This window comes from Medicago sativa, chromosome 7, assembly GCF_051527215.1.
Source record: "Medicago sativa cultivar Bolivia chromosome 7, Bolivia_mono, whole genome shotgun sequence".
Classification (NCBI taxonomy): Eukaryota; Viridiplantae; Streptophyta; class Magnoliopsida; order Fabales; family Fabaceae; genus Medicago; species Medicago sativa.
Genome location: NC_140755.1, coordinates 103844700 through 103861799, shown reverse-complemented (window position 1 = coordinate 103861799; position 17100 = coordinate 103844700). Strand labels below are relative to the sequence as shown.

At 33.7% G+C, this 17100-nt stretch overlaps 3 protein-coding genes across 12 annotated transcripts; all 3 read right to left on the bottom strand.

The window, feature by feature from the left end:
* Positions 1–440: 440 nt before the first annotated feature.
* LOC146911644 (putative glucose-6-phosphate 1-epimerase) lies at positions 441–3780 on the bottom strand. Of its 3 annotated transcripts, none has more exons than XM_085726233.1 (10): positions 3639–3780; positions 3450–3564; positions 2632–2849; positions 2383–2457; positions 2187–2243; positions 1926–2089; positions 1570–1704; positions 1353–1455; positions 1096–1195; positions 441–932 (listed from the first exon to the last, which is right to left on the bottom strand). In XM_085726233.1, exons 3-10 carry the CDS (start codon positions 2740–2742, stop codon positions 724–726), a joined length of 954 nt encoding a protein of 317 aa, XP_085582359.1. In that variant the 5' UTR covers positions 2743–2849; positions 3450–3564; positions 3639–3780; the 3' UTR covers positions 441–723. The 3 variants fall into 3 exon arrangements, with proteins under 3 accessions (XP_085582359.1, XP_085582357.1, XP_085582356.1); XM_085726231.1 differs by having other exon boundaries at positions 3730–3780; XM_085726230.1 differs by having other exon boundaries at positions 3450–3780.
* Positions 3781–4507: 727 nt separating this feature from the next.
* Positions 4508–5216, bottom strand: LOC146911643 (uncharacterized). The gene is made up of 2 exons (XM_085729534.1): positions 4803–5216; positions 4508–4708 (listed from the first exon to the last, which is right to left on the bottom strand). Exons 1-2 carry the CDS (start codon positions 5214–5216, stop codon positions 4508–4510), a joined length of 615 nt encoding a protein of 204 aa, XP_085585660.1.
* A 6425-nt stretch (positions 5217–11641) lies between these two features.
* LOC146911642 (common plant regulatory factor 1-like) lies at positions 11642–16722 on the bottom strand. 8 transcript variants are annotated; one of them, XM_085726219.1, is made up of 13 exons: positions 16565–16722; positions 15065–15136; positions 14918–14971; positions 14524–14619; positions 14349–14429; positions 14028–14069; positions 13779–13939; positions 13589–13637; positions 13405–13453; positions 12808–13043; positions 12584–12661; positions 12296–12421; positions 11642–12206 (listed from the first exon to the last, which is right to left on the bottom strand). In XM_085726219.1, exons 2-13 carry the CDS (start codon positions 15125–15127, stop codon positions 11976–11978), a joined length of 1266 nt encoding a protein of 421 aa, XP_085582345.1. In that variant the 5' UTR covers positions 15128–15136; positions 16565–16722; the 3' UTR covers positions 11642–11975. The 8 variants fall into 8 exon arrangements, with proteins under 8 accessions (XP_085582345.1, XP_085582350.1, XP_085582347.1 ...); XM_085726224.1 differs by having other exon boundaries at positions 14918–14965; XM_085726221.1 differs by lacking the exon at positions 16565–16722 and adding an exon at positions 15355–15758.
* Between the last annotated feature and the right edge of the window lie 378 nt (positions 16723–17100).

Genomic DNA, 17100 nt, shown 5'->3' with positions numbered 1-17100 from the left:
AAAATGCCACAAGCCTCCCTCCCTCCCTCCAAAAGTAACTAGAAGAGTCCGTTGCTATCATAATTCTTTAAATTTAGTGAAATTAGTTTAAATTTCAACTAATTAAAAGAGAATGTACCCAGTCGAGTGCGTTGCTCTCATAATTCTTTCTTAAGTACCACTTGTCTAAGTGCTTAGGTTTTGTTTTTTTTTTTTTTATGCCACTTGTTATGTACGATAAAAAAAAAAACTACCTGTGTTTTATATACTTGGTTATTTGTTTTTTACGATCAGAAAAAACAAAACCGCTTGCTTGTGTCTTTTTATCTCTTGTGATAGCCATAGGTCCAAAATAATGCTCCACCGTTCTTTCTTTAACCACTCATTTAAATTTTAAATCTAATGTTCCAAACCAGCTTTCACGTCACAAGTCAAAACTCAACCTCTCAAACACTACCTACCAAACGTTTTGGTTTTGCAATTTTTTTTGTTTTTGGAATTTGTGTATACCAATATAATTATTAATTTATTACCTCAGGAATTTCACAAAATATCAAAAACATAGGCTTTTCTTTCTAGAACTAGAAGTACTATTTGTAGCATGAAAAGAACACAGCAGAAAACCTGATACTCCTAGAAAGCACTACTATTTAATATTTAACTTATACTACAAGCAACTTAATGCTACATAGCTAAATGCAACACAAATTCCGATAACATGAGCTTTTGTACAATTCCATCCTCTCAAAGACCACTTCTGTCCAGACCGAGACGCTCACTACAAAAACTTGATGGCACAATCGAGAGTTGAAGCCGCCCTGTCCATTCCTCTCCAGGCCTCAAGTTCACTGGTGTCTCTATTACTGCTGCATCTACACAAAGCATCTGTTTGTACTCCTCATCACCAAAGTCCGTCATCGACTTTGATTTCTTCTCCCACGGATTCCACACCGCTGCAATTCAAGAAAAAACAAGGTTGTCACCAATGTCAAGGAAATTGTATTTTTTTAAAAATTAAAAATCTTCTTCACATTTCATGTCAAGTTATGAAAATTATTGTTGGTGGCATTGAATGAACTAAAAAAACAGTGTTCCGTTAAACAGTAAATAGCTTACCAACATCGGGGAGACCTTCCTTTTTTATAATATATGTTTGTTTCCTCTCATGATCTAGAACTGCAATTATATTTGGAGAGCTAAGATAAACACGATCCACCTGCTCGGAAGAAAGGATCAATTTTGAAAACCACTTTATTCATAGGCTAGGAATGCAGATGTATAGTTACCTCAACCGAAAATCAAAAGCTTGACTTGTGTTGTGGAACTATAGATATGTATATGCTGTAAACATAAATACAACTCACAAAATTTACCTCGGACTCAAATGTTATCGCATCTCCTTGTTCTGTAAATCGTTCTTTTTGGGAAAGGTTGTCCAGGTAATCAAGCGTCTCAAGACCTTCAATCCTTATCTCACTGTACATAATTGTTCATGTGAGCTAACTAATTCAACAGTCAATTTGCAATACAAGAAAAAAGATGGTTGGACATCATCTTCTGTCCTAACAAACGGAAATGATCATCCAATACCTAATGTCAGAAACCAGCAAGTATGTGTGGTATGCGAATGAGAAACTGAATGGCTTGCCATTGATATTCCTGACTCGGGATATCAGGGTTATGTCTCCGTTTGTTGTAAGCGACACTCGAAGCCGGAACTCAAAACTGGTACAATTAGGTAATTGTTAGCTTGTTGTGGTTCGAAATTTGCTTCCAAAACATAGGAACAAGTAATATCACATACATGTTAGCTTCAAACAACCAAAGTGGTAGAAAAGAAGAACGGAAACCAGTCAAAGTAGTTATCCATGTGATATTATCACTCTGTGCTAATAGACGTGAATCATAACTCGTGAACTATGGTTTTATGGAGTTCAAGATAATACCTATGTGGCCAGCACTTCATGTCTTCTTCAGATGATTTGAGTAGCAGGTCGACAAAGGATTTTCCGCTGGAATCGTTTGCAGGCAGAGGAGGAGGATTTTCATCAATCGCCCACATTCTATTTCTTGCAAATCCATGCAGCTCCATCGATCCACAATTTCCAAACTATTATATACAAATTTAGGTCTAAGATATATGAGTTATGCATGTTAAAATTTATTGGGATTTGAGATTGAACATTCAAAACAGTAATTAATTATACCTGTGGAAAACATATAGGAATTCCTCCTCGTGCTGCTTTTAGTGCCTTTGAAGTTGTCTATAATCAATTGCAAAGAGAAAGTAATAAAATATGACTATTTGCCACTTTACAAAGAAAAATTGGTCACAGTTCTGTATTTCCACAATGTCATCATCTAAACGTACATATACTTTGTAATGAAAACTAAAAGACACACCTTGCTGCTTGTGAATAGAAGTTCTCCCCCCTGCTCATTACGCCATGACGTGACCTGTGCTCCATTCAAGCTCACCTAATTTCAAGAAAAAGACAGTTAATCCTAATTCCTAATGCTACTTTCAATTATATGTTCAAACTAAAAATATCGTTATGAACCAAGATTTCCTTCTCATGTATTGATATTTAAAGTTATAAATGTTAAAAGTTAAAACTGATGCAAGCACATCAATCGACAAGTTTTCCTCACCCTTGCCGAAGCGCCTTGTGGGGTCCGAAGCACAACTTGACTAATTCCATTCTGGTCCTTTGTCATTTCTGTTGCTGCCCTAAAGTCCCAGACAGCTGCCGAATGCCCCATCTGAAATAATTTAAGTCCTCTACTCTCAGAGCAAACCCTGATACGCTTAATGAATTCCCTACACGCCAATGCCCTCCGATTGAAGAGGGATCCAGTCCACACCTATACTGAAACAAACAAGTGAATTAGCTTTTTCAATCAAAAGCAAAATCTCAATAGCCAATTAACCCACCTAATCTATCGTCACCACACCAGTATGATTCAGATCAAGGGTATCCTAAGTCAATTTGAAAAAAATAACTACAAATGTATGCCGAAATTCATTTAAAGCCATGAAAGACAAAAAACATAAACATCAAGTTTGAACATTTGGCACTTGAATATCAATCAACCTGGCACACACAGAAACATGTCCCTTGAAACATGTCAGATTTACAGCAGAAAAAGACAATTCTATGCTAAAGGAACTTGGAAAGATTCTACAATTATTACACAATGCATAAAACCAAGACAGATAACTGTAAAAATAAATTATGAAACAAAATTATACTAACAGTAGTTCTTTCAAGAAAATGCAACTTATGAAATAAAATTCAAATACTACAACAAAATCCCCTCATACTCCCGAGTTCGAGTCCGCCTGAACTCTGGATTACTAGGACCTCTTCCTATAGGGTTGGGACAAAAAAATCCCTCCAACCCAAGACATTGCTACACAAGCAACTCATATAGTCCTATGTGATCAACCAATTAAACAGTGTACTTACGTTAACAATCTTGAACCAGTAATTCTAACAGAAACAGCAAAGTGACACAAGTTCTTGAATGATAATGCATGATTGCTGTCAAATGTGTTCAGAAATTCAAGCATCCAATGAAAAACTGCAACAAGCCAAAGGGGTGATAAAAAGTGGTAAGATGTGTGAGAAACAAAGAAGTATAAAGTTGAAAGGTACCCTTTGAATTTAATTTCTTAGAAGTATGTATTAATTCATCAAACACCAAACTTGCAAATGAATCAAAAAAAGTATAAAACTTTCTACCAACCCAAGATTTGTAAAATTGGTAGTAGGTGATAATATTGTGTTAAAATGAGATAAACATTGGATTAACACATAAGCTGAAGATAAGGAGAAAAAACCGGTTTCGTAAATTGTATTGTATTGTGTGTTGAGATCTAATCTAAGGATTAGGACGTGGAGATACGAGAAAATCCATGTGTACAACACAACACACATGTACTAACTACTAACCGTCAAAAAACATTGTTTAATGTAATGTAATGTAATGATTTAGAATTTTGAATAAGAAAAATTTGAAAAAAAGAAGTAAAATATAGACCGTTCCATGTTAAGGTTGAAAGGTACCTTTTGGTTTTGGTTTGGAGTGTGGTGGTTGAGAATTTAGGAGAGAATCAACGGTCACACGTTGTGTTGAGGAAGAATCTTGCAGATGATTAAAATTAGGGTTTTGTTAACCGGTGCCCGGGGCACTGGATAAGTAATCTACTAGAACCATGACCCGTGCTGACGCACGAGTCTTATTTTCACGTAGAATAAGTCATAATAAATATAACAATAAGCTGTAAAACATAGAGTATAAAATTTATGATACATTCCAAGCTATGAATCATAGGAATAATATAACTTTAATTTTGTTAAATAACAGAAAGCACACAACCTAGGGAAAATTGTCAGCCATAAATAATTAACAATGAAGAAGTTTAATTTCAGTCAATCCTTCCAAGTACACAATTTGGGACACATTGCGAAAAACCTCGCGATAAACTACATTAAACGTTACATGAATGTCTTCACCATCATCATCAGATATTAATATCTTCAAACATTCTCTTGAAGTAACCCTTGACAAAGCGCTTCCACTGCCCACCAATCATGATGTGTTGGTATGGAGTAGATCCAAAAATCAACACGCAACCCCAACTATTTCCGCAATCATCCACCAACTTGATAGAAGTAGTTCCGATAGCCATCATCTTCGCAATTTCTCCTTCATAAATCAGCACCTTACACGGAAAATAAATCAACATGTCAACAACCTAACAAAAAAAGGCAGGCGTTGGTAAATACAAATATTCTCACAACAAACATTTTCCATACCAAAAAACCATTGGATACATCAAATTCAATTAACTTCTTCACAAACTCTATCTGAAAGTTGTTGACATCGTGAAGATAAGAAATCAAAGGAGTGAAAAGGAGGAGATTAGGATCAAAAGTTGTCTGGAAATTTGTTTTGTCAATCATAAAATGCATAGGAGGATCAAATACGGGAGGCTTAATCACTTTGTCAAACCTATCTTTCAGTTTAATCACGAACTTCATTTGATCCACAAATATAAGAGAAACCCAAGCACCCAAGCTGATCCCATAAAAATCACGCAAGGATTTCCATCCCTTGGTGAAAAACACAGACCCATAAATTCTTTCAACCAACACCTCGAACTGATTGCTTTTTGCATCAATCAAAGTCGCAAAACGTTGAACTTTGTCCCCAAAGTCGTTCGCGAACATGTTCGGTAGCATAACATCCCCATGATGCAACAACAAACACGATTAGAACCATTACAGATAACAAAAAAAAAATTTGAAACATGTCAGACAAAATCATCTTCACCTCTTCAACATCATACTCGACTATGTATGTCCTAAACTTCACACAATAGTTGTTGACGGCACTTTCAAAGGATGAAGCTGGATTTTTGAGCAAAGGACCCGCAACATCATAAAGATTTAAAAAATAGGAAACGATATTAAAACACATCGTAATTGTGAGAAAAAATAACCGTATTACTTGTCAAGCAGTGATAGGACAACAAAGTTTCAATACCACGACCCTTCATTTGAATAAACGATAGGATAATGGAAGGAGAAAGGAGGCAGATTTTATAGACTGATTTTAATATGCAAACCGTGTGTTTTTTTTTTTAACTTGCAAACGGTGCTGTTTTTTTTAATATGCAACCGTGTGACTTTTTTTTTAAAAAGAAATTTTCAACCGTGTGGTTTTAATGCTAGTTAATGTACAATTGATTGGTGTTATTTTATTTCCATTATGCAAACCGTGTGGTTTTCTTTTAATATGCAAAAAGTGCTGTTTTGTTTAATATGCAACCGTGTGGCCTTTTTTTTTTTAAAGAAATTTTCAACCGTGTAGTTTTAATGCTAATCAATATACAATTGATTGTGTGTTATTTTATTTCCATTATACACTATTGTACGCAATTCACGGTTCTAATTTTCAAGCCGTGTTTTTTTTTAATGGGATCGTGTGTTATTCCATTTCCAATGTACCTAATTCACATTTCAAATTTGGGATGACAATTAATATGCAATCGTGTGTTAATCTATTTCAAAAATTAAAATAATATGCAATCGTGTTATAAACGATAGTTAATGCTAGTTAATGTACAATTGATTGGATGTTATTTTATTTTCATTATGCAAACCGTGTGGTTTTCTTTTAACATGCAAAAGGTGCTGTTTTGTTTAATATGCAACCGTGTTGCCTCTTTTTTTTTTTAAAGAAATTTTCAATTGTGTGGTTCTAATGCTAATCAATATACAATTGATTGTGTGTTATTTTATTTCCATTATACAATGTTGTACCTAATTCACGGTTCTAATTTTTCAGCCGTGTTTTTTTTTCTAATGGGATCGTGTGTTATTCTATGTCCAATGTACCTAATTCACATTTCAAATTTGGGATGGCAATTAATATGCAATCGTGTGTTACTCTATTTCAAAAATTAAAATAATATGCAATCGTGTTATAAATGGCAGTTACTACAAACTGTAATGAAATGACTTTATGGCGTGTATTAAGGGTGAGGAAGTCAAACCTGGACATAAATGCTTTAGAATGAGCGGGAAAATGCTAGGTTAATTTTAGGGTTTGGGTTAGCTTGACCTGACAAGCTTTAGTAAGCAAGATAAATAGAATTTTCTGGCTTGACAATATAAAATGTCACCTTTTATTAAGTAATAATTACATTACTTTTTAATAAAAACTTACTTTATTTGGTGCTTAACCAATGCCCCGGGGCACTGGTTAACATTCTCCTTAAAATTAAAGAGTAACGTTATTTGAAATCAAACTTTTGATGTTAAAATATAGGGGAAGGTTAACAAGGTGAACTATTGATCCATATTTCAAAAATATTCATGGATTTAATGATAAAAAAAATGTCTTGTTAACGAGTGTCCCCGGGGCACTCTTTGAGGATCCCAAAAGAAGAAACTATTTTATTAAAAAGTCAAACATTTCGATTTCCAATGCACTGATTACACGTATTTTCATGACAAGTTACCTTTTAAAGGACTTAACTAGTGCCCCGGGAGCACTGATTAACATTTCCCTATAAAAAATTCAATCTTTCTCTTTTTTTGAGATGAAAAAAAAAATCAATCTTAACTATTACATTAAATTATTTTTTAGGGGGTATATTATTAAATTAATATGGTTAATTTTACCATGTTTAACTTAACCGGTGAATTTCTATCCGCCAGACTTCTTTACCAATACACACACTATGCACTAGCAAATTAGTATTTCACCATAGACAAATTTATTTTCAATCAAGTCTTATCATATTTCATTTAATTTAAAAATAGTTATCTCATCACAAAAATTAGGAGGAATGAATTTTGAAAGTAAAATATTTACCTTCTATTTGATACAAAGCGCACCATAAATTTCATCCATTTTTCAAAATAAAAATGAGCTCAAAACAATTTTGATAGTTGAACACAAAGATATCATCACATCACAATCACACTAATTTAAGGACATGCATATTTGTTGAGGTTTTTTTGCTTTTTTTTCTAATGAGTTGTGGAAAATGGATTTGTCACTCAAATTGCGGGCTTATCTTTAAAATTTGTCTTCTTTTTCTTTTCTCAATGATGGGAAACACTTGCCACTTTTTTAATATTCATTACTACTTTTCTTCAAAAAAAAAATATTCATTGCTACTATTATTGAGATAGACAAAAGTTTGGGACTTGGGGACTTGTTTGGCGTGACAACTTATTTTTATTTTGTATTGATGGTGATTGCTTATTTGAATACCAATGTTCATCTGGATAGGATTTTGTAGTCTACCAAAATTTAAATAAATACGACCTTAGATTACCCAAAGTCGTTTTTTTAGTATTACTACTATGGTGAACAACGTTAGGTATGGGAGAACCAAGTTGCTTGGGCTCCAGTGGCAAGGAGCTCCTTCCAAGGACGTACCCGGGGAATACCGGGTTCGATTCCTAGGGGGAACAACGTTTGGCCAGTGCGCATGCCTCTACACACGAGCCGGATTAGTCGCCCACCTTTGGTGGGTCGGAAACCGGTACAAAAGCCAAAAAAAAAAGTTAGGTATGGGATGATGGCCGGTTAAAGGGATGGCAAAAAAACCCATACCATTAGTATCTTAGAACAAAATCTACTACCGATATGGGACGAGTACTTATCCACAACAAAAATAAACGGGTATTTTGATTCACTTTGGTGAACAGTGTTAGGTATGGGATGACGGTTGGTTAAAGGGATGGAAAAAAAACCGTTCCACCAGCATATGTGAATACAAATCTACTACAAATACGGGAAGATTACTTTAACGGATATCCACAAGAAAAATAAATAGGTATTTTGGTCACTTTGGTAAAGCAAATTATGAATATATGATAAGTTAGTTTATAGCAGATTAGCTTATATAAGATTAGTTTATAGAGGATTGGTAAAGCAAATTATGAATATATGATAAGTTAGTTTATAGCAGATTAGCTTATATAAGATTAGTTTATAGAGGATGGCGGAGAAACTAATTTATAGTGGATGAACTTATAGCAAATGATATTTGTCAAAAAACAACTTATAGCAGATGACTAATAAATTAGCTTAAAGCATACCTGCATAAATATAAAACGACACAAATATCATATTTATCCAACAAAGCTCGCACGATATCATATTATTTGTGCCTATAGATACTCTCATTTAATCCCTAGCTAGTTTGTCAAAAAGGTGTGTTATTTGAACAATTATTTGTGTGACAACTTTTGTGACAACCATAAACTTATAAAAAAAGGTATATATTGTCACATAAACCAAAACAATCGAGTGAAAAATAAAAACATAATGTGAGTATGAGAGAGAAAGTTGTCATAAAAATTGTTAAAAAATAGTTGTACAAATATCATTTCTCTATGTCAAAATCCGAGTGATACTCAATTTTTAAGTATAATTTGTACAAATAAAAAATTGTGATAAAATATATTAAATAATTGCAAAAAAAAAAAACTAGCTTGAATAAGTATAAATTCACTAACTAATCATATAAATTGGTTACTTCAAATAAAATCAACCCAATAAGTGATAACCACATGTATGTATACTAAAATTCCGATATAAAAAAATTAAAAATATATATAAAAAAACTATATCATGTTTAACATGAAAACCAATATAATTGTTGTTTTACTACGGTGTAGTGGGAAGTCGATATTTTTTGTTTGGGTTGTTTTACAATGAAAACGTCGTGGTTGATTGTCTATCTTACACAATTGTTGAGAGTGCCACAAAATGTCTTAAAGTTAAAGACATAGTTTGCAACTCAGTCCAACAAAAAGTTAAAGACATAGTTTGCAACTCAGTCCAACAATATTTTCGATGGCTTAAAATCTTTTCAAAAACAATTTTCTGAAATTCCAAAAACAACAATTGTAAAAGAATATGAGACTTCTTATACTATATATTATGAAGTTATTATATGAAGAAAAAAAATGACGCGAGGCCTAACGAAAATTTTGAGTGAGACTTTAAAACAATAAATATTTAGGAAAAGATTCAATTATTTAATACGTCCTCCGCTTCTAAATATATATCACAGTCAATCTCTGCATACGTGTCAATATACTACTTTGACTGCATTATCTATGATAAAAAATTATAAAAATTCAAAATTTTAAAAATATTCATTGGAGACAAAAACACAAATGCGATGATCTTTACTCCATAACTAGAGCATTCAAATAAGCATTTCAAAAGAAGAAGATAATTTTTTTTCCATCTATCTTACTATTTCTCGCGCGCTCTACAACATTTCAAATCATAGATTCTGAATAGTTAAAAACATCTTCCAACACCCTAAACTAGACGAAAAAACATGGAAAAAGAAACTCAGATGACCGATCACAAGAATAATGTGGAATCATAATGGGACGGGACCTATTGAACTCGCTACGAAGTTTCACATGTTGAATTTGACAAATAGACCCAAACATTTCTTATCCCCTACACTTCTGGATGGTTGCTCTTTTGACACACACACTTTCTATTTGCTCTTTATCTTGAAAAACAACATTAAAAAGTTATCTTCCAAAACCTTTAAAAACACAAAAAAATTCATTCGAAAGTTATTTCATGAATCGTTTGCGCATTTAGAGGGATCAAAAGAGCAACTATCACACTTCGCCCCCCGCCTATATATATCCTGTATTATATATTTCGAAGGGTAAAAAGAGGCAAAAGCCTCCACTTTTTGACTTTAGGATGTAAAAAGTAGGACGCTGAGCAATTGATGTCAACAAAAAAATGGTTAACACAATATATCCATAAAGTTTAGTTGAGTATGTACGCGTGTCATATATTTTACATTAAAATAAATTTAAAAGTTTAACAAATTTTTTCTATGAGATACCGGGTATCCAACCAAATTTCAAAGTACTTAGGAATTTACCGAAAGAAATTCACTAAAAATACTACAATAGGTAATGTTAAAAAAATTCAATGGATTGTGCTTTATTTTTTGTGTAACCATTGAGATTAATGAACCTAAGTATGAGGAATTGGCTTGAAATCATATTTTGATTCAAATAAACATTTTTTTGTTACATTTTTATCATATTCTCGTATGATCTATTTTTTATTTTTAATTTATTTGAAACTTCATTACTGATATAATGAATTTCGAACACTTTACTGTTAAGTTCAACAAATTGAGTATGTTTTGTTTCTCAAAAGAAGTTATTGTTGTAGAGGATGAATTTCGAACACCTTACAGTTAAGGACTCATATGAGATCAGACCTTTATAACTCTAATACATACGTGCATGTTAAGAAGTTGCACTGTCAACATTAGTGTATCTGCCCTGCAACGATAAGCATCAAAGTTCAAACACTCTCATGTCAAGTGCACTCAATTCTTCTAAAATCCTACCTATAAAAGGATATACACGTACATAGTATTCCGTTAAACCTCTCACCCACCTCACTTGAAAACTGACTTGAGTGTTAAGAGTGTTTGCAAGCGAGACACCCCACCGAGGAGCTCAGCCACCGTCATCAGCCACACTCCATTGACTCCAACCATCGATCTTAGGCCACGTAGATTAGAGATAATTACGCTTGTACTCGAAAAGTGGGGAAGAGTGTGACGGAAAGGGTATAACCTAGGTATTTATGGAGTGAAAGTGTGGTATATGCGGGCCTTACTTTTTACCCGTAATAATAACGATGAAGTTGGCCAGAGAGAGAGGTAATTGAATTCACAATAGAATATTCCACTGGCATTAAATTAATAGATTTATTTTTTGAGAGCTAAAAATAATTTGAAAAAGCATATAATTTTAATTTCAAATATTCGTTTTTAACAACAAATGTTTTTGTCTTCAAAATATAATTCAAGTTGAGCTGAAATTCATGCGTAATTTGTACGTTACCTTCAAATTTAGTCTTAAGTTCACTGCTAATCTTATGTTCTAACAACTTTTAAACCAAAATTAATTCAATAAAATAAATTGTTTAAATTCAAATCATTTAGTGCCATTTGTTTTTTTTTTGTCTCCCTTGCCATAAAAAAACATTACTCCCTCCTGTGTCAAATATAAGGCCAAAGCCAAATGTATACAAGAAAGACAAACAATGAAAATTACATGCCACAGAATGAAAAAGCCAGAAAAACTTTATCAGATACCATTATAAGGTGCACACCAATCATTAATACACACACCATAATATATTACGCGACGGTTTCAACATCCCTCTCTAAACTAAAATATCTAATTTTCTTGATTATACAAACTTTAGTAGTCATCCATATTTGTCAAATCTAAATAGAATATAGTTCTCTTTCCTAAGTAACTGATGATAAGCAATGAATTAGTTCTGGTTTTGATGGATTTAGATACTAAAATTCAGCTGATCCATCCCCTCAGAAACTGTTAGCAGTAGTTTTGGGTTTGTAATATGCCAAAACTACATGATCATGGTTTTTTGTATCAACCAGCAGCCACAGCATCAGCTCTAGGACTTGCATCCAATAGTTGGTGCAACTTCGCACCAGAATTTGGTTTGTTGTCACAATAACCATTTTCATCCTCCACAGTTCCCGAATTATTATTAACTCTTGATAATAAGTTTTCTGTACTTACAGGTGCGGTCCTCTGGCTGTCAATGTTGGTCAAAATTATCTCTTTCGGTTGTCCCAGTTGAGCAATTTTAAATTTTTCCTGAATCGAAAAAAAATGAAGTGTACTCAGCACCACAGAATAACACAGTGACATGTATGCATACAGATGAAAGATTATGTGAACAGTACCTTTAATGCAACATTTTCCATCCTCAGTCTTTCAGATTTCTCAGCAAGTCGATTTATTTCTGATCTAAGTGATGCACTCTCAGCATTCAAGGATTCAACTTTTCGTGCCAGTTCTTCGGCCTCAGCCTGAAGGGAGGGAATAAGCACGTTAGTCACAAGCCTATGCTGAGTATAATCTTTATCAAGTGTGTGACATGGGAAGAACCTGATTAATATACGATTCTGAGTGAACTAAAGAAGCAATACAATGCTTACAGTGTCCAGAAGAAACCAACATTTATATCATACCTGCTTCCTTAGTCTGGACCTCCTAGCAGATTCTCGATTTGATTGTTTCCTCCTCTCACGCTTCAGTTCACGCTCATTCTACAAATCCAAACATACCAAAAGGAATTATTTTAAAATCATTAAAAGGATGATGACACTGCATAATTATCACATTTTGTTTCGCACGTGTCTCAAATGTACCCTAGAGTATTTAAACTGTTATGACGAATTATATGTTACCGTACCTGTATCCAAGCCTCGGGAGGCAATGCAGCAGAAGGTTGTGGGGCACTTGTGGGATTTATTTTAGAATGAACACTGGAAGAATTTCTCAGCTCCAGCGCGGTGGTCATCGCTGAAGAAACTGCAGGTCCAACTAATTGACCTGTGACACCAGCAGGGGCAACTGCCATCATCTTATCAGAAACTGAGATTTCTTTGGAAACTTGACTACCTTGTGTATGAGTTTTCCCTTCTCCATCTGCTTAAACAGTAGAGAAAACATATCCATCAACACTGATTATTTTAATACCATATTTTGGGTACATGATATTTAATTATAATTTCTAGCATAAGACTCCAATATCAATACGGTATGAAGTCGGAAATATGGGTAAAAGACCACTCTTTAGAGTCTACAACGTGTCTGAATCTGATTGCAAAGTTAAAAACTTGAGCAATATACCCCTTACTGAGCAACAATGATATAATATCATTCAACTTATCCAGACCCTACTCAATAAACTGGTTGACATCATGATGATAACACAAGTATAATTGTGATCCCATGACAACTCTATTGTTCATCAAGATGTGACACTTGGTGAAGAACAGAGTCATACCAGTGGTCGGTGTTCCCTCACGGCTTCTTTTCCTTCTTGTTTGATTAGCCTGATCATAAGACGGGCAAATATCTTAATTGAATTGTTCAATTTTATAAAATCATTTTAAACAAATAGACTATAGGTGAAACAGTTGCATATGGTCAACAAAGTGTACGAAAAGAAGTCGCAACCAAGTACTCACCCCTGAAGTGTTGCCGTCACTTCCATCACTCGAACCCTCAGTATTCACACTGTTCATATCATCATAAAGTTACTTGGTTATCCACAATAACAAACAAATGGACCAATCTTATCAACTGAGAGAAAGATAAATAGGATGTATGTATGTATGCTCTTGGAAAACTTCATGTATAAATAGAACATCAACGAACCTCTGTGATTGCCTGCTTTCAGCTCCAGGCTCAGCACTCTCAGCATGACCATTGCCTATTGACATTGCAAGTCCATCAAACCCTTTCAATTTCTTCATCAGACCCTGATCAGTATTTCCAGATGATTTGGGAGGTGTCTCTATGCTTAAAGGAGTTCCAGTCTGCATAGTTGTACCAATTCCAACTGATCATAACTTGATAGCAATTAAAAACTGAAGTATGAACTGATCACAGAAAATTATAACTTACAGCAGGTGAAGATGAAATTCCTTGACTATGTGGATGTGGACCCTATATTTTACAAAACGGAATTCATAAGATCGTGGGGCAAATTCCGAAAAATAAAGCATTCGTAATAAATGAAGAAAAATTAATTGCAAGTATAATGCATTAAGGTAATCATAGTGTGGAAAGGTTATTGATAGCAGAGGAGATAGATACAACCTTTGTCAGTATTGATCAATTTCAGTAAAATATGAACCAAACCATGGTCCAGACAATTAACATAAGTTTCAGTAGCAAAAATTAAAATTAAAAACTAAAAAATCAAAGGTAAGAATGTAGGCTTACAATAGGAACTGCAGGGTGAGTATAAACCCCTCCATGTGGATACATTGCTGCATAAGGATGTCCATAAGGTGGCATCATATGCTGCAAGTAAGTTGACAAGTTGCTTATTCATGTCATCTAGGGTATACACAGAATGTTTATATAACATAACAATTGATGCCTATGTTATTATTACCTGTGGTGGCCCCCACATATATGGGTGAGGAGTGTGACCAGAAGCCACAGGTGAGTTGTAGTAAGGTGGCATGGCAACTCTTGGTCCATAATATGCCTGAAGATATAGCAGACAATTTTGATCATCATTATCAGTTTTCTAATGGCCATTTATGTTTGTAAAATTTATAAAGTGAACCATTTTCAAGTGGATAAAAATTCAGTCTCTTCATACGACAAAGTAAATATTTTTGTTAAATGAGAAAATAACCAGGGAAAAGCAAAATATTACCCAACTAGGTGCCAAAATCAGTACTTGGTAGCAATACAAGGAATAATTTCAATTTGATATTAATTAGAGGTAAACATCGATCGCAACCAGAGATAAACAACTCAAAAGGAAAAAGGCAAGTAACCTGCATGGCTGCCCAATCAGGATAGACATGAACATTCGTCTGGTTGGTCTGATCCTATTAAAAGATGAGTACATAAATACATCAAAATTCAAGTTTTTTCATAAATGCAACCACACGACATAGGAACAGTAGACTAGTAGAGCTCACCACTGTTACAGGTGAAGAAGGCTTTTCAGTCTTGGTAGATTTCTCTTGGTCACTATTTCCCATTGCAAGCACCTAATGGAAAAAACTTGGTCAAAATCTGTAGAAGGATCCATGCCAATTCTTTAAAAAAAATATCGCAAATTCATGATTCCAACGACTATGAATGCAACATGCTAGAAAACTTATATATAAGTTGGATACCCGGTTCACTATGTATTGAAATTAAACTACTTATCAGTATACATATTTAATTTGAAATTGAACCACAAAAAAAAAGTTTGCAAAGTAACCTCCCGGTTGACTTCTTAAGCTAGCATCATAGATTCATACAAATATATATATATTAATTAGAATTTCCTTGATGAAAAATTGCACGAGTCATCTTTTTGTTTTCTATCTGAAGCATAACTTTTAGAAGATAGTACTCCCTCCGTCCCTATATGTAAGCACCCTTTCCGGTGCTTACATATAACGACGGAGGGAGTAGTATTCAACAAGTTTCTAGGTGAATTATTTTGCACCCCTCAGTAAACTAAATTTCAGATTTACATGTCAGAGAAACCACTAATGAGAAGGCTAACACTTGAAAAGTTTATATGATTTCCTTGATTCACAGAAAGTGTGATTTCACAAATACCTTCCATCAAAGTTTAATATTATTGGTAAGCTAAAGATAATTCAATTCAAGGGAAATGGAAAAATAATGAAACGATAGAGTGAGTCTAAGACACACTAGTGGAGGGTCAATTCAGTCTTTTCACAATACCACAAGCCGGATAGAAAGAGAGACATTGACAACGAGGCACACCAAATCAAATCTACCCCGAACAAAGAATTGCGGAGATTTAAATGACAAAAATACCCTCGCATACCAAACATTTTTTCACTTTCACATGGGGTCAAGGAATGGTGATAAGAATTACTACCTCCGTTCCTTTTTAATTGTCACTTTTTGAAATTTTACCTAAGCCAAGACAATCAATAATTGTTTTTACTTTTGATGCAATAAGTCATACTTTTACTATAATGACCTTATTAATTTAACATCTCATTTCATATATTTCTCTCTCCCCAATAAATAACAAAGGATAATATTGGTAAAACAACATTTAATGATGCATTGAACTTTGAAAGTGACAGTTAAATAGAAACAAAAAATTTCTCCAAAAGAGACACTTAAAAAGGAACGGAGGGAGTATGAAAAAAGTGATGAAACTCATGAATTATAATCCTGATCCAGTTTCAACTAATTTCTTGAAAATCAACAACACAAAAACCTTAATTAGATGCAAATTAAGATCCAAAACACCTAAATTCAAACCTTTTTGCTTGTTTAACTAAAAAAAAAAAGTAGAATAAAAAAACATAAACTGAACAAGACAATTAGAATTGTTCTTTGAAACTTCAAACTAACACATCATTCAATTTTCCTCAGACACAAAACATTAAAAACATCGAAATTAAATCTTTAAACTAAATAAGTAACAGAATTCTACTTACCTAACAGAATTAAAAACAAACAAGAAAAAAAAAAAGTTGAATTTCGGAGAAGGAGTTAAGGTTAAGTAGTAGAATTCAGCATTTTCTCTCTCTAGAAAAAAATGAGGGAAAGAGAAAGAGTTTTTTTTCTCTCTCTATATCTAACTAAGCTTTGAAACAGAGAAAAGAAAAGGTGAAGGAGGGATGGTGAAGAAGAAAGGAGCGCGAGGGGGTGTCCACGTCATTATACACGTGTAGTATGTCGGATTGACCGTATACATACGGCGTATATACGGTGTGTGGTGTGGTGGTTGTTGAGCTGGCGATAATATTCCAACGTCACTATAGCCGTGCACGTGTTTCACAAAGAATTGATCTACGCGTCTTCTGTTAGGGGTCCAGCCTAGCAACATGTCCATGTGACCTTTCAGATTCACATTAACTTAATTAAATTAATTAATTAATTATCTGGCAAGATTCAATTAATAAATAAATAGGATTGGTTTATTGAATTATTTTATTTCAAATCAAAACTAAATTGAATTGAATTGGTCCTT

Coding starts and splice junctions, on each gene's coding strand:
- LOC146911644 (XM_085726230.1), bottom strand. CDS start 2,742: ATGGGGCATTCGGCAGCTGTCTGGGACTTTAGGGCAGCAACAGAAATG. Junction 2,090..2,186: donor TTCCTATATGTTTTCCACAG/GTATAATTAATT, acceptor TGTATATAATAG/TTTGGAAATTGTGGATCGAT. Junction 1,456..1,569: donor TTGCTGGTTTCTGACATTAG/GTATTGGATGAT, acceptor AATTATGTACAG/TGAGATAAGGATTGAAGGTC.
- LOC146911643 (XM_085729534.1), bottom strand. CDS start 5,216: ATGTTCGCGAACGACTTTGGGGACAAAGTTCAACGTTTTGCGACTTTG. Junction 4,709..4,802: donor ATGTATCCAATGGTTTTTTG/GTATGGAAAATG, acceptor TTTCCGTGTAAG/GTGCTGATTTATGAAGGAGA.
- LOC146911642 (XM_085726219.1), bottom strand. CDS start 15,127: ATGGGAAATAGTGACCAAGAGAAATCTACCAAGACTGAAAAGCCTTCT. Junction 13,454..13,588: donor GTGACGGCAACACTTCAGGG/GTGAGTACTTGG, acceptor TCTTATGATCAG/GCTAATCAAACAAGAAGGAA. Junction 12,207..12,295: donor TGGAAAATGTTGCATTAAAG/GTACTGTTCACA, acceptor TTTTCGATTCAG/GAAAAATTTAAAATTGCTCA.